The 15819-nt window shown below is 42.1% G+C and overlaps 1 protein-coding gene across 1 annotated transcript in view; it reads right to left on the reverse strand.

Annotated features, from left to right (window-relative positions):
- Positions 1-634: 634 nt before the first annotated feature.
- The window catches only part of kcnd3 (potassium voltage-gated channel, Shal-related subfamily, member 3), an 83161-nt gene continuing 67976 nt past the window's right edge, over positions 635-15819 (reverse strand). Inside the window, exons 2-6 of the mRNA XM_030784693.1 lie at positions 14320-14482; positions 5731-5832; positions 2781-2873; positions 1162-1409; positions 635-830 (exon numbers count right to left, since the gene is read on the reverse strand). Coding sequence (XP_030640553.1) covers positions 635-830; positions 1162-1409; positions 2781-2873; positions 5731-5832; positions 14320-14482 — 802 coding nt within the window. The remainder of the gene's footprint in view (positions 831-1161; positions 1410-2780; positions 2874-5730; positions 5833-14319; positions 14483-15819) is intronic.

Consider the following 15819-nt stretch of genomic DNA (forward strand, 5'->3'; position numbering starts at 1 on the left):
TTCACTAGAACAAAATAAATGAATACTTGGGGAAGAAAAGAGAATATTTTCTTTTTATGATACCTCTGTTTGTAAATGTACATACGGTCAGTGAACCAAACTTTTCACCAAGCATACGAAACAATGTAACAAACAAACAGACAAACAAACAAACTAAATCCATATATTTGTTTTGTTTTGTTTTTTTAAATGTTCAGCATGTCAAATTTCCATGGACAACTAAAATCATCCTGCTAAAAAAAATCCCCGACCTGTGAGGTCAAAGAAAGATTAAAGAAAGAAAGAAAAGTGCATGATGCACACAGTGACACTTGACATCCTTATTAGTTCAGTCTGTCAGGAGACTGTCGCAGCGCTTAGCAGCTCTCCTGCTATCACTCTCTCGCTCTCTCTATTTCTCACACTCGCAAAAAAACCCCACAAACTCATTCTTTTTCACACACTCTCACCACATACCCACAGGTAAGAAAATTCCCGTTCTGGTTGACTTTTGGGAGTCTGGTCCAGTACAGTGTTTCTCCCACTAGATGGCGGGCTACTCAACATTTTTCAGTTCCTGAGTGCTCCTGCCTGTCTGCTCCTCCTCCTGCCTCTCACTGTCGCTCGCTACTCCTTACGTGTCCTACGGAGGGGCTTACAGCGCTGACACCTTCACCACATTGGAGCCAGAGCCTGTCCCAGGCTGGACCGCGGGGCTTGGGGGCGGGTGACCGTCCCCCTCTGGACTGTTGGCAGGAGGTGTGGGGATGCTGATTATTGCGGTGGTGATCTGGCCGCTCTTGCAGTTGAGACGCCCTGGCTCATCTGGCATCATGTTGAGACTGGAGCGACTGAGGATAGGAGGAGAGAGGAGAGGAGAGGATAGGAGGAGAGAGGAGAGGAGCAGAGAGGATTAGACAAGAGGAGAGAAACAAATAGGAAAGGAGAGGAGCAGAGCCGACAGGAGAGGAGTGAGGAGGAGAGGAATGAATGTTAGGCTCTCGTGCACTGCAACATGCTTTCTAAGCCACTAAACCCAGTCTAAACTCAAACGATGTAGATCCTCACACGGAGAGCATGTTAGGAGAATCCTGATGACATTCATAAGGTGACCCAGATGCTTAGTTTGAATTTTCAGTTAAAGAAAGTTATAATGGGACGGAAACAGTCTCAGCTCAGTACCTGGTGCTGAGGGGCGGCTGGTCTCCACACTGGATGTGGATGGCGCTGAGCTCCTGCAGGCTGTGTGGGTGGGTTGAAGCGGGCGCGCTGGCATTGGGAAGGTGGTTGCTCTTTTTGGAGCGGCGTGAGCAGCAGGTGCCCGTCAGACCATCCTGACTGGACAGGGAGGGACTGCGGGAGGGGTAACTCTGGAGAGCGCTCTCCAGATAACTCTGCTCATATAACTGCTCATCCACAAACTCATGGTTCTGAAAAGAAAGAGAGAAACAAAGAAAGAGAGAGAGAGAGAGATGGTTGTATCTCATTTTATTTAATAAACTGCATCTAGCTTTTAACATTGATTTAGTTCTCTTGAATCTACATAAAAGGCTGAAATGTTGAAAACTTTAAAAACTAAGCTGGGTATTTTATGACACATTATAACCATTTAACTCAGTATAATTACTCAGCAAAAGCATACACACAAAGTCATTTAAAACAGCCATAATTACATGTGTAGTTACAAACAAAACGGCCCCACATAAACACTCCTCTCCTTACAGTTTTACTGCCACTGACTCAAATATCCTTTAAACAGAGGTGTTTAACTGTGCAAATCAAGAGCACAGGAACCAACTGAGGTAGAGTTTACAGCAGGACAGCCAACCAACCACGTCAGGACAGTGCAGCTTAATGCTGTTTTAATCTGCAGTTAGGATCATTCATCAAACCGTGCCCCTTTTCACCCATGTCATGACCGTTCAGTCTAAATATAAACAGCTCTGCTGTCTGTCCCTTAAGCTCTCTGAGAAGGGAATGTTTGGGGTGAAAGTCGTTGGACCTGTGGTTTGCTGCCCTGGGTTTTGTCTGTCCGCTTCACTACGTGGGTCTTATTGGAGAGTGAGTTTGCGTTACGGTCAGGGTGGGATGTTATTTTATGGCTTAATTTATGCTTCCAGATAATGATGGCATTTTGGCCGTGGAGGACTGAGATTGTGACAGAGACGGACGGACTTGTTGCAGGCTTGTGTGACTCGTGTTACGCTTTGCTGCATCATCGGTCTACGTGCACAGAAATCCATCATAACCATATCCTCAATGTGAGAATGCTGCTATTCTATTCTATTCTATTCTATTCTATTCTATTCTATTCCATTCTATTCTATTCCATTCTAGGATGATTTACCAATGTCTAATAGCTGAAAAATGTTGTTGATGTTTTACGCTATTTTGTCCCATTGTATTTTGGGGCTAATTTACCATGTTTTTGTGTAAAAACTGAAAATAAATCAAGCGTCCCTTTAATGGGGCAGTTATGCTAATGGTTATGAAAAAAGGTCAGCAGTATTTAGTTTGTGATGATTAAACTAATCTATTAGCCACAATGAATCAGCACAGATATTCAAAAAAAGATATCTAATGTTGCACATCCCAACATGCCTTGTATGAAATTTCTGTTCTGTCTGAATGTGAAAGACCATTCACAGTTCTATGTCTAAGGGCAATTCCCAGAGGTTTTGCCTTCTGCATTCAGCCTTAAGTGCACTGCAGTTTGACGGAGCCGCAGCTGGTCTGAGGCTGCAGTAAACTGGGCTGTGTGGGACTGAGCGAGTCAGTGGGTGTGAGGTTGGCACACTGACCGTGGTCTTCTCCAGGCAATGCAGTAGGTGGTGGTGTTGGCTCTCTATTAGAGATGTTGTCTTATTGAGCTGCTGCTCCTCCTCCATCGAGCCCTGAAAGAAAACACAAATACATTCACAGAGAGAGGGAGAAGGGGAGAGAGAGAGAGAGATGAAATCATAGGTTAGAACCAAAAGCTTAGATCGAGTAATCATAAATGTCTGTAGTGTATGAGTGTGTGTGGAGCCAGTACCTGTTCTGAAAATTTCATCTTGTAAGGAAGTTGCTTCAGTTTTAATATATGAGGGGAGACAAAAAGATAATCAGGTTCATTAAAGGCTCCTCCAGCACTTTTTTCCCCCTAGTTACACTGTTGTACATTTTTACGAAACACTTGATGTTTCATGAAGCGTTTAGTAGCATTTCTCATCATAACACAAGCAGAGATGGACAGACTGTTTTCATGCGAAAAAGAATTTCACGACAAATAACACAAAATAATACACTACTGGCATATTTGGACAACTAAATGACATTCACAGCTGAAAGCGTGGCCTCTTTGCAGGGACATACAGTCGTTTGGATGCTCTATACAGCAACAAGTTACTGTAATAGATGTGATTGTGCCTGCAGGTCTTCTCCCGTTTCCCGCTGCGTTGTTTCCACGGCACCTTGGCATGAAGCGAGCACTAAAATAAAAGCCGGTGAGTCAGCGAGGAGTGTGGGCAGCGCTTCGCCTCGCGCTAGGCTCGTTGGGGGGGTGGGGGGGGGGGGGCGGCAAAAAAGTGACCAAGACAAAGCAGCGTGTGGACACGGATCTTAAAGAAGCGCTCGGCTAGCACCCGTTCCGCTCCAAGCGCTTTTCCTCCCGCGCTATTCCCGGTTTGTCCCTACAGTACAGGTGTACTGGACACATTACACAGCAGCTCCATGTCACCGTGCTCTGTCTCTTACGGTGGAAAAGGAGCTGACTAAGGTGCATTGGTGTGCTATTAAAAGTGCTGCTGTGCTACTGAAGAGACTATAATCATTCTTCATTTGGCCTGTAGGTTCGTAAAACAAAAGGTTTGTGAAGCAAAGTCACCGCAGAGCTGTAGCACATCCGTCCTGGAGTGTTAACCTTCCCATCCGTACGGACAGAAAGATAGACAGACGCAGACACACACCCACACCCACCCACCCACACACACACACGCACACACACACACACACACACACACACACGCACACACACACACACGCACACACACACACACACACACACACACACACACATACATCCTCCTTGGAGAAGGATGAATGAGGGAGAGGCAGTCTTTGGCAGGTTGATATTTCTAACTATGTCACTCAGGTGAAGGACACCCTCTGCAGACAGAAAACACAGACTCATCTATGGGGCGGCCTGTGACTCCGCTGCCCTTGGGCTGGATCACAGCTTCCTAACCCCATCAGCTGGGTTCTTCATTGAGAACATTGTTTTAAGGTGTCGCTGGCATTCATATAGGGCTTGCAATTCTACGCATGCCAAGAGAGTGAGTGAAAGATAAAAAGAGGATGAGAGGAAGAGAAAAAAACATGCTTTTCATGACTGATAGAGAAAAAGCCAATCCAATTTGAAGTATTGTTTTTGTAATTCAAATAAAGGGGAGACACACAATAGCCTGCGTCTGATTTCATTACCCTTTTATTAATACATTACTGAAAAGAGGACAAGAGGGGCATTCATAATTACACTAAGGAAAAAAAAAAAAGAATAATTCTACATAACTTAGTGCAGTTTGTCTATTTCAGTATGAAACGATGTTTGCTGTTCAAAATTGGCCCCTTTCCATACTCAGTGCATTTCACAGAACGATGCACTGGTGTAAGGAATTTGTCTTTTATCTTTCAATTGTAGAAAAATCTCCCATGTAATAGTGCTTAAAATACTATTACTTGTTGTTACATAACCATTTACTTTTCTATCATCATTGTTTTTACTGTTAATGGCAAAGAAATTGTTTTGTGGTTGTTTTTTTTTTTTAAATGAACCTGGAGTCTTAGGGAAACTCATTCATTCTTGCATGAGAAGAACATCATGAAAATCTCCAGTGCCTAAGGCTTAGTTCTGAGTGCAGGAGAATGGTGCCGATGTTTCTTTTCCTATGTGGTGAACCTATCTGATTTAGACAATACCCTCAATCTCGACTCTCCTCTTCCTGGAAGTTCAGTATGTATTAAAGGCTGGTTAGTGTTCAAAACCTTTTATTCCAATACTTTTACTGATGACATCATCAAAGGCTCTCTCTCTCTCTCTCGCCACTAAGATGTTTTGGCCAGATACGGTCCACTCAGAGCTATTGGATTTGGGATGTGATGGGACACTGATAGTATTTGGACTGGTAGGGGAATGATAACATGGTGGGATATCTCAGGACCGTAAAAGCTAAAGGGGGGGGCGGGGGGGGGGGGGGGGGGGGGGGGGGGCAAAAAGATAAACTGCGATATCGATGACAAAAAACCAATGCAATGTTTTTTTTGTGTGTTCTGCATTCAAACATGGGCTGAGCAACGTATAACATAGTAATCGTTCACAAGGAGAGTCGCCAGGCTGGAAGCTATCAGTGAAACAGCAAGCCCTTTCAGAAGGACCAGCAGTGTTGGTCGATAGATAGAGCGAGCGAGAGAACCGAAACGCTTGGGAAAATGGGAAAATGCAATTCCATAGTAAGTAGATAATTGTAAATTGAGTCTGTGCATCTGTGAAGATGGTACTGGTTTGTGTCTGTGCGAGTTTGTGTGTGTGTGTGTGTTCGTCTGTGTGTGCGCACGTGTCTTTGCTTTTAGTCTGATGATAACAGCTCTGCTTTGATGTCTGAGTGTTTTGCATCGAGAGTAGTGCAGTGGGTTTTTCGTACATGTTCAGGGCCTTGGTGATATTTCTGAGATGTTTGCATCTGAGAGAAATAAAAAAGGTTGGGGAGTGCTCACCGTGAGCTCCAAGGCTTCGTTGAGGAGCCCGTTGCGCTTGCTGCGCAGGAAGGCATTGGAGCTGCCTGTCTTGGATATCCTCATCCTGGCCAGCCTGGCTTTCTGCAGAGACAAGAAGTCATGACTCAGTCAGTCTGCACGTTGCCAGCACCCGACTTGACAAACACAGGAAATGGAAACGGAATCATCCATTTGATGCAAGCGTTTCGTTGCCCAATGAGAAGCGGGAAAAGGCCTGGACAGGTTTTTTATTTCCAAAAGATCCTTCTTTACAAAGATCTTTCCAAAAGATATTTCTTTGTATATATTTAGCTTGAAACTGCATGAAACACAAACAAACATAAAAGAAAAAATTCTGTATTCAATGCGCCATAAGAAAAATAATACCACCAGGAAGGTTCTGCTTAGGGCATTTATCAAATTGAGATTAGTCTGTTATCCAGATATGACGTTGTCAGAACTCAAAAAGTGGAACATATAAACGCAATTAGAAATAGAAATGTATTTTGATTTGAAAGTCTTCACCTTTGCCAGAGCATTGGTTTTAAATATCTGAAATACTAATCTACTTAACAAAAATATCAGACAGATATTGGACTAAGCTGCTTTATGAGAAAGAGTTCAAAAGATATACATGTGAGGACAGCTCTTTAGAACTCTTTAAAAACTGGAATATAGATGCCTTCAACTATCTCGAACCATTCAGAATCACAGTCACACGAAGTCTCTTCAGAGGCGTCCCCCAAAATGTGCACCCCATTTATTAAAATAAACAAATGCCATTTCACGTAACATCAAGAATTATGTCTCTCATTCCCAGCCTCGTTGTTATCCCGTCTCCCCGCATTCATCACTCACAATCAGCAGAAGAGCAGGAGAAGTAGGGATCTGGTCACCAGCCAAAAAGAGAGAGAAAAGGGACAGACAAAAGAGAGACAGCGCTGGTGTTTGGGGACGATTCTTCTGTTCCGCACATAATGTGGTGGGCATGATGAGAAATGTCTGTGTATTGTTCCAGCTCCTGAAAGGCTCCTTCACTCCCAACAAGTTGCCTGTCACACACCATCTCCTGTAACACCAACACAATCAGCCCCCTTCCCTTCGCTTGCCCAGCCAGAGAAGGGCTTTCTCCCGCCTGCCCGCTGCAGACCATTACTTGTCTGCTCCGCGTTCTTGTCAGAGCTTAATTTGGTTTTGCTGTGTCTCGCTCCTTAGGACTGTAAGCATATGCTTATGTAAATGAGGCAGTGTTGACCACTGGATGGGAACGAACAGTGATATACAATAAGCTGAATAAATTTAATGGTTTTAAGTTAGTGCTACTTTGTTTGATTGCCCTCCAACCCCTCTAGGCATGCGTGGTTCTGCAACATTCAGCTTTCAAATAGCCTTCAAATTCCTGCAGACACGCTCTTGCATTGGGCTTGCGTACCCCCATATTGGATAGTTACTTTTTTTTTTTTTTTTTTTTAAAGAAATGCTCCTGGAATCTAAATCTGCTTGCAGTCTTTATTTTACAATAAAGTCAGCCCCCGAATCTGTTTTTTTTTCTCGTTATGTTACATGACGGAGAACCTAATTTAAATTGGAAATCAAATCACCCTTGATTTGCGCTCTTTTATTGCTTCCAACACAACAGAGTCCAGCCGTCAGTCAAGAGTCTTGTCGGAGTTTGCCTGCTGGGTTGCTAATGTATGTTAGCTGTGTGTGGCTTTGCATTTCACACAGAAAGGGCTTATCTACAGCGTGCACAACTAGTGCTACTTCAAAGCCTTCTCCTGTGCGAATCAGCAAAGTAACATGCGACAAATTAAGTGCTCAAATATGCATTGATTCCATAAGGCTGAACATTAACATAGTGTAGCTGCCTCATAGAGCAAAGGTTTTTTTTTTAAGGGGGTCTACCAGAGTTTAAGAGCAAAAGGAAATGAAAGGGGGGAGGCATAGAAAGAGTAAATACAAGAGAAAGCAAATACAAGAGAGTGATTAGATTCTGTTGCATTTAATTACTGTTGGGCAGCAATTACCGGGTTGTGTGTTGTGCACTTCAACTGCATCCTGAATTAGAACAAGTAATACATGCTCATTTGCTTGTCTTTCATATGTCTGAGTGTGAAACCAGCGTCTAGTGCCAAGCCATAGGCCAGGTCGGCAAAAATTGACATAGAGAGAGAGAGAGAGAGAGAGAGAGAGAGAGAGAGAGTGTGTGTCTAGGTTTTATTATGATTCTTCAAGCAAACAGACTGGCCAACAGCTATTAAGAAATATGGGAGAGAAAACAGAGGTCTCTCCACGTAGGATACAATGATGTGTCAATACATCCCTCCCTTCATATACTCTTCTCTCTCATCTTAAAGACATCTTTTACTGGTCTTCTTTTTCACAGTCTCTCCTCATCTGCATTCCCTTCTCTCCTAGTCTTCCAACGGCTCTCTTGCAGCCTTTCTCTTCCTCCCCTTCCTCCTTTTCCTTTTACCTCCCTCTCCCCCCTCCATATTCTGATCTCCCTAACCTCTGCCTCCGCAGCAATATGGGGGTCCCCATGGTACCCCTGATAACCTGTTCTCCCCTCAGGAGCTGAGCTAGTTCAATAACCCTGGGTCTGGAGAGTAGCCAAGCAAGAAGGTGAGGTTTTACGCTGAATCCTCTGCTCTAAAAGGTTGCCAAGCCCGTGCGCCCATAATGGAAGAGCTGTGAAGACATATCCTACAAAATTGAATCCACTCCTGAAGTTATTAAATAGATTTTTTTTTAGAACAGATGGGATCCAAAGCCACACTTCTCAAGCCATTTGTGTGGTATATGTGTATGTTGTTTTTTTTTTCTTCCGCCACCGAAACAGAATGAATTGTCTTGATTTTGTCGGCTATCTCTTTGAGAGAGTAAAGCAATACTGACATTCATTAATATCTGGTGTGTATATCTTGAGTGTACGTTCATGTGTATACAGAAAAAAGCATGCATGAGAGAACACAGTTAAAAACACACACACATATATACACTCTCTCTCTCTCTCTCTCTCTCACACACACACACACACACACATGAATTCCCTGGAGGTGTGGGAAGTGCTTATGTAGCTCTTTTCACAGGAGATTGCCGTCATGTAATGGAATCAATTTGGAACCACTGAGACCATTTGATTCTCAACAAATAGCAACAATTTTCTGCCACTGGAAAAAAAAAGAACCTCTTGACAAAAAAACATTATTTTAGTGGTTCAGCCACAAACATGAAAAAGCAGATGGCCACTATAAACGATAGACCTTAATCATTATGACAAATTCAGCAATGCAGCAAAGATCAAAGACTGTAATGTAGCCTTAAATCTATGAATCTGCCATCACATTAGCACATTGAGACAAAGGTCCACTGTAAAAACTAACCAGGACAAAAAGTATTCTAGAGGGACTCTATTATTCATACAGTCGCACATTTAAAGACACATGGGAGCTATTTACTGAAATGTAAGTGTGACATGGCTTAACCAAAATATGATCTAAAAGATGTATTTTTCTTAAATGAGACAAGCGTACCTTTATTGTGGCTACACACTGTTGCATAATGTCGATGAATTGCTATTTACAAGTATTTGAATATGTTGGATAATTATAGAGTCATACTGAGCTGAAATAATAAGATGTCTGAAAAAGGACTACGTATATTGGTCGAGGTTAACAGTCCTTATTTGCAGCTATAGAGTACACTGCAATACATGGTTCTTTCAATGTAAACAGTAATTCACTGGTAATTGCCTGCTTGCAGAATAGGCTATATTTACAAAGGAAACCCAATTCTTTTGTATTTTTTCCCTATGTGCACAGGTATCAGATGCATTTGATAATGAATGCAAAATTAAAGAACAATACATTTAATTTTATTGCCTCGGCTTAAAAACTTTTGTTCTTTTTTTGCCTTACACACTGAGCAATGTCTAAGGCAAGAAAAGGATGCAAAAGTAGAGTAAATCAGGGAAACGTTTTTATGTGAATGTTTTTGGACCTCGCCTAAACCGACTGCAAAGTTCTTGATACAGGGTAAAAATGAGTTAGTTGCCTTTCTTAAGCTCCAGTGCATCCAATCTCTACAGCTCAGACATGATTATCAAAGTGCAGATTTGAAAATGAAAAGTAGAGAAATCAGAAAGTATCTGATGACAAGAGTCACTGAGGTGTGTCAGAAAGTGATTTAAGAGCAAGCAAAGTCATCGAAAAAGATCTACTTGAATCAAGTCGTCGTTGTAAGAGAGGCCCAGGCCCTCTTAAAATCGGTGAGGTTGGCTATTTGATTAACTCATGGTGCAGCCAGCTCTGTCAGTGAAACGGAGTAAAACTGCCCCTGAGTTCTGCTGTTGACTCTAACACATTGATTTAGCTTTGTTTGGTACTGATGATTTATTAAATTGGTAAAACCTTTTAAATTAGTGGATGCTTGAGCATGCATGAAATGTATTGATGAAAACTGAGAAAAGCTGAGAACTTGGAAATGAGAGATAATAAAACCATACTAAATCCGATTATTAACCAAAGCTTAGATTGTCGGGTAAATGTTGTTTTTATGAAGGCTCCAGTGGTCATTTAGAAGCCTGTCCTCATGCTGAATGTAACAGAACTGCCTAAAATTTCTATCCCACTTTTTTTTCTTTTTTTGGTGAAACCAGACAACAAGGACATTTCTGCTGAAGGAGATGGCAGATAGCTTTGGTTTTACTGACCATTAGTGGATGAGGCTTATCCAGAAAGGACAGGGAGGAGTGCATGTCATCCATGAGTGGGGCAACATTGTTCTCCCGTATGGTGGTAAGACATATGTTTTAGAAGGTTTTTTTTTCTTGTATAAGGAGAATGAAGGATATGTCAGTACTGTCGTTCCACCCTGCCCCAGATGGCTCCTTAATTGTAATGGGAGCCCAGAGCAGCTAACTGTTAGCGTTAAATGAAGATGGATGATGAAGAGAGGGGGACAGCAAGGGGCTGATTTGAGACGCGTCCGTTTGCAACTCGTTCTCATCACCGCATGAGATGACATGTCTAACCTCCCTGTATTCTGGTTGGGAAAACGAATAAAGCGCGAGTGAAGCTGACCTGTGAAGCTCGTTTTTTTTTTTTTTTTTTGGAGGGCTGCCTGAAAATGAGGGGGCAGCAAGCAGTTCAAGTGAGATTAGTCGGATGAATATGCGATAACGATGATGACTACATCAAGGATTTTGGATTATGAAAAGCTGTCAAAGCGCTCTCTGATTTTATAAGCAACTGTCTGGACTTACAGGTTCCTTAGTGCCAAGTTAATGCAAAAAAGCATGTCTCACCATTAAAAGAGTTTGAGAAAGTCTGAGAGGGAATGTCAAGTGGCGTTGCGGCAGTTATCGTAGCTATCCAAGTCTCACCGAGAGATCATTCAAGTGGGTGGAATATAAACGCAGTTGATCTTAAAAGGACTTCTCCCTTTGATCAAAATTTCGTTAAGGTGACACCCACATCAAAGCTCCACACGCACAAGGATGTTCTCTGAGATATATGCCCTTATTCTGGCACGGGGGCGCGGTGCTTGGGCTTGACTCGCACTTGTTTTTTAGATGACTGTGAATATCCAATGCTGTGGTCTACCAGTCAAACCCAGTGCTAGCTCCCTGCTGTTTTTTGGATTGTCAAGGCTATCTTATAGGTCTCTAGTTGTTAAAAGAGCCAAGTACAAACCCAATGCCCTGCTACGCCCCCCCCCCCCCCCCCCCCCCCCCCCAGAATGCCCACTCATTACAGCTTTTCACAGCCAAAGACTGCGTGCTGTGTGTCGTGAAAGCAATTAATTACCACTGTTTCAGATAGACTGGCCACCATTCTCGCTTGGAACGAGTGCACAGCAAAGCCAGTAATCAGGGTATTTCTCACTCAGTGAGTTATCATTAAAACAACTGCGAGCTTCGGTCACTTCAAGTCATGTAATAATAGTTGCCTTTTAAACAGAACACAAGCTTTGGTCATGACGAACGAATCAGTGATGAATTTGTTTTGCTGTATAATGTTTTTTTTTTTTGGTCAGTTATAATTATTTGGAATAATTACAGTGAGAGCTGTTTTTTTACTCTTCCTTTGTTTTTCTTTAATGAATGACCACTTTTGTTATTATTTCTTTGCTTCCTGGTAGGCAGGTGTGAGAGTACAAGGTCATCCCTAAACTGACAGCAGGTGCAAACAAACACCACCTATTTTCTTTTCTCTGGCCGCATCTGGGGTGGCTATTTGTGGAAAGACAGTGCCATTAGGACAAACACCCCCCTTGGCTCTGTATCTCTCCCTCTCTTTCTCTCTCTCACCTGCTCCGGACACAGTAAGCACATCTGTTCCTCAGTTAAAGGTTAACTCCAACGGGTCTTAGCAGTTTATGGTCCAGGGAGCTAGGACAACATTAGTTAAAACCGAGAGAGAAAACTCAGACTCATAGAGACAGACTGAAAACGCATTTCCATAAAGCAGCATGACATTGAAGCCAAATGGATGGGAGCAATCAGGCCCCGGTCTTTTCAGGCGGTGCTCCCCTGAGTTTAAAGGTGATTATGGCGCAATTGCAATTCTTCACTTGGTTGAGGTTCATGAAATGGTTCAGTGAGACCTGCTGATGAGGAATGTCAAAGCATAAGTGTTATTGGGGGTACAATGAAACGAAGGGACGGACTAACTGAAGTGTTAGTGTAAGAATGTGGAACATTGCACCACATGTTGGGGCATGATTTGTCATCCAGAATCACAAAGCACTTTTTTTTTTTTTTTTATGTGCGTGTGTGCATGCTAGCTGATGCAATTGGCACATTTGGCTTGCGTAAACACAGTTGCCCGATCATGAATTCTCTTTGAAAATCCATACGCATTAACATACAATAACTCACACCCATGAGTAAATAAATAGCAGCAAATATCCTTCAGGCAATGCGTACACTGCCATATACGTTGATACAGCTTTCACTTACAGCTTGGCTCAAGCTGTCTTTACGCTGAGAAACAAAGAGAAATCAATGAAAAACACACAAGTAGAAAACAAAAACAAAAACAAAAACAAAAATAGAAACAAGAGCTTATTCTATGACTGGATAATCATGGAGACTGAATATCTACATCCGTACACAAAAGAGCAGAAGCTTAAATAAAATCAGTAACATATAATGGACTTCAGCACGACAATGTAACTGCATGTACATATACGCCTCTGTCTTGCTTTAATGGCCCTCAAAGATGATAGGAGAAATAAAGAACTGGTTATGATGTGGTCTTTCATAATCAAACTAATCTACAGTAAAATTGACTTGTCATTAGTCACTGTGGCTGGTTGAGACATGAGTGGCGAAGACAGAGCCATAGTGATTTTACAGGCAATTAGATGAAAATTAATTAAGCAATAACAAACACTTGAGAGAGATGGAGAATTGGATCGTTGGAGGGCATGTCCCCCTACAGACACAGTTCTCAGAGACTATGCTCAGAACCAATGGGCTATTAGAGGACTGATAAGCCATCTCTCCATTCTGCCAGGGAGGAGTTTTATTCACAGTTAATTCTACTCCCTTTTCTACTCCCTTCCTAACTTTTTTTTTGTTAAAGAAAGGACAGGGCAGTGAACGCTCACACAGTCAAACTAAGATTACACGTTTCTCTATCATTCAACGAATGAAAAACAAAAAGCTTTAAAAAAATGGGGCTCAGGTCACTTCATTAAACCTTATAAGAACGTAAACTAAACTGCAGCTCAGATATTGTACTGATGCTGAAGCATCGCATTGGGTTATAACTGAAATGAATGAACAGCTTAAAATGACATTTACCTCAGTACCACTGTGGTGTTGTGTGAAATGTCATTAAAACGGATGGTTTTTTCTCCGGTTAATTCCCAGGCTGGGAGCTTTAAAGAGGACAGTTGTAGTGCAGTTGACCCATGCAGTCCCCGCTCTAAACAAACTGTATGCAGGACATAGTGTACTCTCTGTCAGTATCCAACAGAAGGCATTTCCTCTGCATACTAACCCCGAATTTGCTTTAGAAAGGGTTTCAGCTGAGATAGATACTATGACAGATATTTCCAACAAAAAGTCTAACTTGGTGGATTAAAAAAAAAAAAAAAAGAAAGAGGATTCATTGCAATTCAAGGCTGTTCTCTGGGCTTGAGGGAGGTCCTGTTAATCAAATCTACCACCCAAACCTCATTACCACATGATTTAGCAAAGTGGAAAGAGCTAATGGCAGCTTAAACAAATGTGTCACTGTTAATATCTAAATTGACTTGACACTCAGAGAATTTTTTCATGTTTTTTTATTGGCTGTGTGGTGTTCTGTACCTCCCCAAAAGACCTGGTATTTGTTCAGCCTCAAGGAATAAGAAGAAACTTAAGAGATTCTACAGAAACACAGCCCATCACTCACGGAGAACCACCTGAGGGCTTTGCCATTGTAAACCAACTCACAAGCTCGGAGAACTCCACCTGGAGAGATGTGACCTGGCTGTGCATGTTTCCGGTGTCGTCTGGACCTCGCCACACTCAATGGACGCGGCCCAAACGTTGTGGCGAGAGAGAGAGAAGAAACAAACTGTGTTCACCTGTACCTTCTGCGCCCGCCGCTTGTCTGCTCTTTGGTTTTGGTGATAGATGCGGCTAAAGTTGGAAACGATGACAGGAACAGGCAAGGCGATTACCAGCACCCCGCTAAGAGAACAGATGGATCCAAATATCTTCCCCGCAATGGTCTTAGGAACCATGTCCCCGTAACTGTAGGAGAGAGAAAAAGAGAGGGAGAGATTGAAATGAGGCAAATTGTTTGGCTTCCGTCTTCAACAAGCTTGTTTGTTTCCAAGGGGACCTGTTGCCACAGTTACCTTCATGTTAAGCGCTCATGCAGTTAGCATTGTTCACTCAAAGTGTTAGCAGATCACAGTGGCGATGCTTTGTAACACCATCCTGGCTTGGTGATCATTGTGATGTTTCCCCCATACAAATACTAATCACATTTGGAAGAAAAAAAATCAGTAGGATGATAAGAACAGGTAAGACAAGTGATAGAAAACCCTGCTCAGTACTGAAAAAAGAGAAATGCTAGCTGATAAAGTACTGTTGAGCATTATGTTTATCAAAAGCCCTGTTTGAGTAGATATTGTTCAGTATGGTGTCTCATTTGGCCATACTGAGATTTCTCTCCCACATTCTCAGAAAGATGATGTTAAGATCTGAGGTGGCAAATGACCTGTCACCACTATGGACATGCTGGTGTTATGAAACCTGAGCTTAGTGCTGGCACGTATGGTACAGTCGTCTTCATAATGGCTATTTGCTTGGTGAGTAGTCTGTCTTGGAAGTCATATTTTGATTTGACTGTTGTGGCCTGTAAAGCCCTTTGAGACTGTAAACAGTGATATTGGGCTCTAAATAAACTTGAACTTGAACTTGAACTTTTTGGACAAGAGCATCTACTAAATGAATAAATGTAAATGTAAATGTAGAGGCATGTGTTTGAGCAGTTGTTCTTAAGAATTAGATTTTACTCTAGACCATTCTGTGTTATGGTTTGTAATCTAGCCAAGGATGCTAAGTTATCAATCCAGCTTTCAGTCCATATATCAGCATTCCATTGTTCCAAATAAATGTTCCTATAAATTTGGAGATAAAATGCAGCTGACCAGACACTTATCATTTTACTGACCACTGAAATCCCGGTAAGCATTCAATAGTCCAATAGTTCCAAGGATTTATTGGTTTTCACAACATTTCATTTTCACTCTTCGCAGATATGACTCACAAAAACTAAAACTTTCTTCCTTTCCCTACCAGGTGTAGATCAACAAACCTCATATGTCTAAGCTAGTCTAGCATTATAAAAGTGTGATAACTTTTTTTTTTCTCCTTCATTCCGGTGACACAGATAACATTAACCTTTAGGGGTGCATAAATGAGAACCCCAAAATGAAAGTGGGAGACTGCCAATTGGAAAAAAAAAAAAAGTAATTTAGTCTGCCTAAATTAGAATATTCTGGGTCTACAATGCAATCTCTTCACTGTTTCCAAGATAGACAACACAATTACAACGGGCATATTAGATTCAGCCTTTCCCC

This window comes from Chanos chanos, chromosome 9, assembly GCF_902362185.1.
Source record: "Chanos chanos chromosome 9, fChaCha1.1, whole genome shotgun sequence".
Classification (NCBI taxonomy): Eukaryota; Metazoa; Chordata; class Actinopteri; order Gonorynchiformes; family Chanidae; genus Chanos; species Chanos chanos.